Raw genomic sequence first — 8,004 nt, 5'->3', positions numbered from 1 at the left:
TTTTTTTTTTTTTTTTTTGTTGATTGCTCAAATTCCTTGGTAATGTTCCACTGTCTAATCAGCTGAGAATTTGAGCTTTACAAGAACAAGAAATATGATTTTTTTTTTTTAATTCACCACTGCAATCTAACTGGGGTAAAGGGAAAATTGCAAGAACTTTGGAATCATGTGACTTGGTTTATAGCCCTGTTGTAAACTACCTACGTGACATGAGGCCAAAGAAGTTTAATGCCTGTGATGTGTTTAGCTCTGAGGCTTCTCAATAGAATGGAATCTCCCTGCTGGCAAGAAAGTTTTCTGGTTTTTTTAGTCCTTCTTTTTCGTTGTTATGTCTCCAGTGCTTAAAATAATGCTTGGCCCCGTAGTAGGCATCAGTAAACATCTTTTGAATTAATGACTACTATGTATGCAAGCTATTTTTAAAATTTTCTTAATCTATTTGAGTCTCTTTCTCTTGATCATTCATGTGATTATACATCTTGACCAGTAAGTAACATGCTTAGACTATGATTAGACTAAAGATCCTTTCTACTTCTAAAATTCTTTTTTTTTTTTTTAATGGGGGATTTTATCTTCCCTTCAATTTATTATTTTTTAAAATTTTGTTTCAACTTAATAGAAGGGTACAATTTTTAGGTTACATTGTTCTCACTTCCATGGTAAAGTTCCATTTGTACAAGAGCCCCTCACCCAGGGGGCATGTTATACACCCTAACAAATGTACACAGTAGGTGAGATCCCTCCTCATGTTCTCCCTCTTTCTGCCAAATGTGTCCCCCCTCCCCTACTTCTCTCTGCCCCCCCAACTGAACTATATTACTGTTTTATTGTTCTTATGAACATGGTTTTTTTTTTTTTTTTGCAGTTTTTGGCTGGGGTTGGGTTTGAACCCGCCACCTCCGGCATATGGGGCTGGCACTCTGCCCCTTTGAGCCACAGGTGCCACCCTGTAATTGTTTATATATTGATTTCATATCAGTATAAAATACATTGGATATTTACTTTTCCATTCTTGCGATACTTTACTAAGAAGAATGTCAGGTCCATCCAGGTAAATGTAAAAGATGCAAAGTCTCCATCTTTTTTAATGGCTGAATAATACTCCACGGTATACATAAACCACAGTTGGTTGATCCATTCATGGGTTGATGGGTACTTAGGTTGCTTCCACGCCTTGGCAGTTATGAAATGAGCCACAGTAAAGATTCTAGTGCAAGTGCCTTTGTGGTAAAATGATTTTTGTTCTGGGTAGATACCTGGTAATGGGATTGCAGGGTTGAATGGAAGGTCTACTTTTAGATCTTTGAGGATTCAACATACTTCTCTCCAAAAAGGCTATATTAGTTTGCAATCCCACCAGCAGTGTAGATCTACTTCTAAAATTCTTTATTTAGCATGGAGTCAGGCAGAATGAGTTTCCCTGAGTGCATGTTGGTGGAAACATGCTGACTGGAAAAGAAGCTTCTGGGCCACGGACCTGCAGCCAGTTTTCTTTACTCCATTCCCCTCTCTACTTAGGTCTGATTTGTGCCTGTTGTATTTGTTTTTTGGTTCCATATGAGGCACCTACCCAAGACAAAGCTCTCCCACACGTGTCTGCCCCCTCCCCCAGCAGGCTGCCAACCTGCTTATGCAATTCTGGGTTGTTGTAGTCTCTTCTTAGATCATTTTGCTCATGATAGCTGTGCTTCTTCGGTCCAGTAGGCCTTCTGGGTGATCTGCGATTGTCATGTAGGCTTCTTGATCCAACTAGATCATGAGACAGAGCTGTGGATTTTTAGGGACTGGGCTGTTATTCCAAGAGCAGGATAAATAGGGCAGAAAGCTTGTGTGGGAGGCCCCATTAGCTGTACTGCCCTGCTAAGTGTAGCCTAAGGGCTGTCATCATTTGTGGCTTCCAGGGAGGATAACAGTCAGTCTTGTTAATTCAGGTTCTCTTTCCTGCCCATCATTTTTGTTTAAAACCCTTTACAGTTTTTTAAAGATTCTGTTAGTTATGTTCTTTCACGGCATTTTTGGGGGACCTGTTTTGCTCGGACAAATTGAGATAAAACTTAGGTTTTAATTTTTTTCCTTGTTTAGTTTGATGAGGAGCTCTGAGAGGATTTGGATTGATGTTTGTGATTAATAAAATAACCTCTGTATAGGCTGGATGTTAAAAATAGGAATGAGCTCGTTAAAGTGAGTTCTTATTCAGCCTTGTTAGTGACTCTCGAGAATAGAATTCAGTTTCAAGCGTGCTTCCGCTTGTTCTTTTTGTATAATTGAGCTTGTGAAACGGGTAAAATTGTGACGGAAGAGTTTTGTTCAGGCTTGTTGGCCTTCTGTCTATCACTGACCTTACTTATGTGTTTTGATTTATCTGAATTTACCTGAGAAAGAGCAGATTAGTCACAGATATTCATACATGTTTATTTAGAGTTCTTGGTGCAATATACTGGGTTGTCAAAAAACTCAAGGGGAATTATTTAAAGGACTTTGACACTGGTAGTGTGGAGAGTGGTGACGAAGCAGGGAGAAGGTTGGAGAAGACTGTTGTGAAGAGAGGCGTCTTCTTTAGCCCCAGTCATTAGGAGTGGGTGTGGTAATGGAAAGGAGGGTAAGGAAGTGGTTTGTTTTTTCTCATAAACACCATCGGTGGGGTGCATGAAAGGAGAATTTAGTGATTTTGGGGGAGAGAGCTCAGTGTTAGGGCTAAGCCTGAGAGCAAAGGAAGGTCAAGGGCTCTGAAGGGAGGGGAGGAGGCTTGTGGTACATTGGTTGCCCTGGATTTCTTGAGTTTTTCTTATTGTTGGAAACTGTTTTTATTACGTTGCTTACCTAATTAGAGGATTAAGATAGTTTAGGAAGATTAAAAAGGCCAAGCACATTCAAATTCTCTTGTACAGAGGGGACTATACGATCCTTGCTTCCTCCCTTGATCCATTTGGTATGGAATCTCTCTCATGATGCTTCTCTCAATGTTTGCTAAATTTTTTAGGTTCTAATTTTCGTTTTGCTTCGTACATCAATAATTACATGGTGCTACAGAAGGAGCCTGCTGGGGCAGTGATATGGGGTTTTGGCCTTCCGGGAGCCACAGTGACAGTGACCCTGATCCAAGGTCAAGAAACCATCATGAAGAAAGTGACCAGTGTGAAAGGTAAGGCAGCCCATCCTCTGCTCAGCTATTGTCTTCTTCTGCCACCTGCTGGATTATCTGAAAATGAATGTTTGTGCTCCAGCTCGGCATCCGTCTGTGTGATCTGAGTATTTACCAGGTGCTGGGTGCTGAAAGTACAAAGAAAATTAAGGTTGAGACAAAGACCCGTTCTCAAGGAGCTCGTGGAATAGCAGGGATAGATGCGATGTGATGTTGTGTGGTGCACCGAATGTGTTGATGAGGTTGCATGCGGGCTGTCATGGGATGCAGAGGAGAAATGCAGTTAACTCAGCACTGTTACAGGAGGTGACATTTGAGCTTAATTATATATAAAGGAGCATGGAGGGGTGGTTCTGCAATGCACTTTCTGGATTCAGGTCCTGACTCTGTTACTTGATGGTTACATAACCTTAGACATGGTATCTAACATCTCTGGCTTTATTTGCAAAATGGAGATCGTCATACTACTTACAGAACTATTGTGAGGATGAAATATATTAACTCATGTAAATTACTTGGAACAATGTCTGACAGGCAATGAATACTGAGTTTAGCAGTCGGTAGTGTCACCGCTGTTATCAGGCAGTCACTCACATATCTACTGAGTACCTCCTATGTGCCAATTACTGTGCTGCGTTCTGGTACTGAGCAAAACAGATGTTGCTGCTCCCTGAATGAAGCTTGTAGGTTAGGGGAGGAAACAGAAAAATAATAAACAATTACCGGTAGGTGTAGTAAGTGCCGCAGGGAGGAAGGACGTGGTGCTATGGGAGTATTAAGTGGGGGAGGAGGGTTAATTGAGTTAGTCTAAGACTTGTCTTGATAGGTGAATAGGGAAAACCAGGTAGAGGGGATAGCCTGGGCTTGAGTGTGTAGGTCACTGGAGAAATGCCAGGAAGGTTGGTGGTCTGGAACACGAGTACCTGACTGGTGGCAGATGGCAAGAGTTAGGTTGGAAAGGTAGGAGCCTTGATTGTCATTGCTAAGAAGTGTATGCTTTATTCAGGATCGATAGATTTCCAGTAGCAAAATTGCACCAGTTTGGCATTTTAGAAAGCTCATTCTGGCAACACTGTGGAAGATGGATTGGAGATCAATAAGATAGAGAGAGGTGGGAGAACTGGCTAGCAGGCTATTAGGATATCCAGAGAGTAGATAGTGAGAGGGTTTGACCCAAGAGAGTGGCTCTGAGTATTCAAGAAGGTGAGAATTAGTAGGATTTCTTTCTTTTTTTATTTTTTAAGAATTAGCCATTTTTATGAGCAGGGAGACCTTGACAAGAGTCTCTGTCTAGAACACATAATGATGTAGAAGATTGGAGGAGGCAAAGTTATGGGGTGCGGAGGGCAGGCTCGGAGCTGGGTCTTCGAGGTAACTGCTTGGCTGTGGAATGTGGGAGTTGAGAAGGAGACAGGTGAGGAGGCTGCTGTGGGGTAGTAGGGGAGTTAAGGTACAAGTTGGTGGTTTGAACACCGGCTGGCATATATATGTGTGTGTATGTGAGTGTGTATATATATATATATTAATGTCCTTCATACATATATATGAAGCTTGTGGGAATTGTACTGGCCTCTGAAAACAAGGATTGCCTGGTTTTATCACTATACACAACTGATGATCTAATCCAGAGTGATCGGGCCCTGGTGCAGTGCAGTTTCTTCATAATTCATTTCTGTTCATCAGATGTTTTTAAATGCTATGTGCCAGGCGTGGGTGCAAGGCATGGGCTTCTAATTCTCAGATTTTAAGACGTTGTTAAGGTAAGAATGTTGTTGGTGAAACGAAGAGACCTGAAGGGGATGCCTCTGTGGATGGAGACATGGTTCTCTGTTGGAGCTAAATGCTGGCAGTGACTTGCAGGGTGTACTAAAGTGGAGAATTCGAAGGATGAGCAGTGCTTTCTGTTTGTGCTGTGTCCGTGTTAGAAATGGGAAGCATCACGTACAGACAGTGGCACGATCAGTAACGACATTGATGTAGAAATCCAAAGTCCTGCTATGGTTTGAAAATAAGAAAAAGTATTTCCTTGATGCTAAAGATTAAGGGTATTAATAAATATTTAGGAGTCAGAGACTAGATAGTATTGTAGAGACACAGAAAACTCACAATAGGGCAGCACCTGTGGCTCCGTGAGTAGGGCCATGGCCCCATATACTGAGGGTGGTAGGTTCGAACCCGGCCCCAGCCAAACTGCAACAACAACAACAAAAAAGTGGCCTGGCATTGTGGTGGACCCCTGTGGTCCCAGCTACTTGGGAGACTGAGGCAAGAGAATCTCCTAAGCCCGGGAGCTGGAGGGTGCTGTGAGCTGTGACGCCACGGCACTCTACTGAGGGTGACAAAGTAAGACTAAAAAAAAAAGAAAACTCACAATAGTATCTAAATTTTAAGTTTTCAAAAATGTTCTTCTGCATTATTTTTAGAGTTTTCCCCCTTCATTTCTATTTCAGGACTAATATTTGAGGTGGGCAGACATGAGGCAGGAGGGTAGGTGGAATCAAAGGTAATAATTAGGAGAAGAGCTTCCCTTTTCCTTTATGGCGGTTGTGAACCTGCTCATTTATTGAAATGAGTTCAATTTCATAAACATTGGTCATGGGCTTACTTTGTATAAAACACTGAGCTAGAAACCCTGCAATAATACCAAGAAGATTGTACCTAGTGCCCATCTTTCAGGAACGCACTCTCTCATTCTGCCCTTTCACATTTAGTAGTTTAGACTCAAGTAATGCTCTCGCTGCTCCACTGCAAAGTGATGTATCATTCAGAATTCAGAAAACCAACAGCAACTTAAGGGAATCAAATGATTCATAGATTGTTGATTATTTCAGAGGAAAAGGGGTTGATGTTACTGGTGGTAGATCTATTTATCAGATTTTCCACAAACTCTGTAGAGATCTGCAAACTGGCTTCAGTGGGCACCTTGCTCTGTCCTGCCCATGAAGCAAAATAGATGTAGTGTTTTTTGGAGTTAGACATGTGAGAAATTTCATAAGGCAGAAAAGAAAATATCTCTCAGGCTGGCGTGGTGGCTCATACCTATAATCCTAAACTCTGGGAGGCTGAGGAGGGTGGAGTTCCCTTGAGCTCAGGATTTCAAGACCAGCCTGAGCAATAGCAAGACCGCATCTCTACTAAAGATAGAAAAACTAGCTGGATGTCTTGGCGAGTGCTTGCAGTCCCATGTACTCAGGAGGCTGAGGCAAGAGGATTGCTTGAGCTCAGGAGTTTGAGGTTGCTGTGAGCTAGGCTAATGCCATGATACTTTAGCCAGGGTGACAGAGTAAGACTCTGTCTAAAAAAACAAAAACAAAAACAAACAAAAAAAGAGATAGTATAGAGGGTGTTGGAGGGTGGACTTCTGTTATAGATTTTGATAAAGACTCTGAGGCTTTCAACCTTATTGCCTTAATCTGCCACTTTGGGTACCTCTTGTTTTATATATATATATATATATATATATATTATTTTTTTTTTTTTTAACAGTTTTTGGCCGGGGCTGGGTTTGAACCTGCCACCTCCAGCATATGTGGCCAGCGCTTTACTCCTTTGAGCCACAGGCGCTGCCCAACATATGCCCCACTTTGACATAACTGGTTGGGGTATGTATGTATGTAGGTGATAAAACAAGAGTGTGTCCTTCTGTATTTGTTATCATGATTGAGGTAAATAGATGCATTTCCTCTAACTTTAAAAATATACAAGAAGGCTGAAACCTTGCCATCTCTGTCTATGATGGTAGCATGCATACTAGTTTTCTATGCTACGTAACAAATTACCAAAAACTTAGGTGCTTAAAACAATACACTTTTACCATCTCACAATTTCTGTGGGTCTGACAGCTGGCCATGGTGTACTGGGTTCTCTGCTCAGGGTCTCAGAAGGCTAAAATCAAGGTGGGGACCAGGCTATGTGCTCATCTGGAGGTACAAGGAGGGAATTATTTGCTTGAATGCTTAGGTTGCGGGCAGAATTTATGTCCTTGGAGTATAGAATTCATGGTAGGTAGCATCTCTGCTGCTTCAGATCTCTGGCTCTTGACTCTCTTTGAAAGGGCTTACTTTAGTAGGTAGGCCCACCCAGGATAATCTCCTTTTTTATTAAAGGCAACTGATTAGCGACTTTAATCACATCTGTAAATGCCTCCATATAGCATAATCTAATCATGAGAGTGACATCTTATCCCCTTTGTCATTTTGTTGGAAACAAATCACAGATTTTGCTTGCACTTGAGGGGATTTTGGTGCGATTTTGGGGTGCCGCCCTAGGCTGATGTGTCTTCCGCAGCAGTATGCTATAGTTTAAGTAACTTGTATGAGCAGTTTTATTGAAAGACAAGTATTTAAGCCTTTTTTTTTTCTTACATTCATATTTGGTGAGGGAGAGGAACTTAGGTTACAGAATAAATGTAGGTCGGGAAGGAGCAGTTTGGACAGTCAGGCCTTCTTTATCTCCAAGCCACTTCCACAAACCACAGGACCACTTTGCAGCTGGTAGGGAGCCAGTGTTCTGTGGGAGAGAAGTGAACAGGCTGCTTCTTTCAGCTTTCATTTTTTACTCTTGGGAAGGGAAAGGTCACAGATAATTTTCCTCCTTCTCTTCTTGGCATCTGAGATTTTGGCAAGATAACCTGCAAAATAATTAACATCTGATGTGAATAGCGACAGGAAAAAGCGAGAAAGCACTTTATGACTAATTATGTCTCTAGACAAATTATTTCCATTTTTTCCCCCTTGATTGTTTGTTCTTCCCATTTTGAGGTGGGAGTTAATTGGGGAGATGGAGAGAAAATGAAGATACAGAGTCCTTTACTTATGCCCTTGACTGGAATATGAAGGCAAGAGCAAGAATCAGAAACAGGC

At 41.7% G+C, this 8,004-nt stretch overlaps 1 protein-coding gene across 2 annotated transcripts in view; it reads left to right on the top strand.

The window, feature by feature from the left end:
* The window catches only part of SIAE (sialic acid acetylesterase), a 36,766-nt gene that overhangs the window by 1,804 nt on the left and 26,958 nt on the right, over positions 1-8,004 (top strand). For both annotated transcript variants that reach the window (XM_003796879.3, XM_023517307.1), the window contains exon 2: positions 2,981-3,142. In XM_003796879.3, the coding sequence (XP_003796927.1) occupies positions 2,981-3,142 (162 nt within the window). The remainder of the gene's footprint in view (positions 1-2,980; positions 3,143-8,004) is intronic.

The sequence above is a fragment of the Otolemur garnettii genome, unplaced genomic scaffold (genome assembly GCF_000181295.1).
Source record: "Otolemur garnettii isolate 467f Iridium unplaced genomic scaffold, OtoGar3 scaffold00108, whole genome shotgun sequence".
Lineage (NCBI taxonomy): Eukaryota > Metazoa > Chordata > Mammalia > Primates > Galagidae > Otolemur > Otolemur garnettii.
The sequence above is the reverse complement of the archived record's forward strand: the minus strand, read 5'-3'. Positions and strand labels throughout refer to the sequence as shown.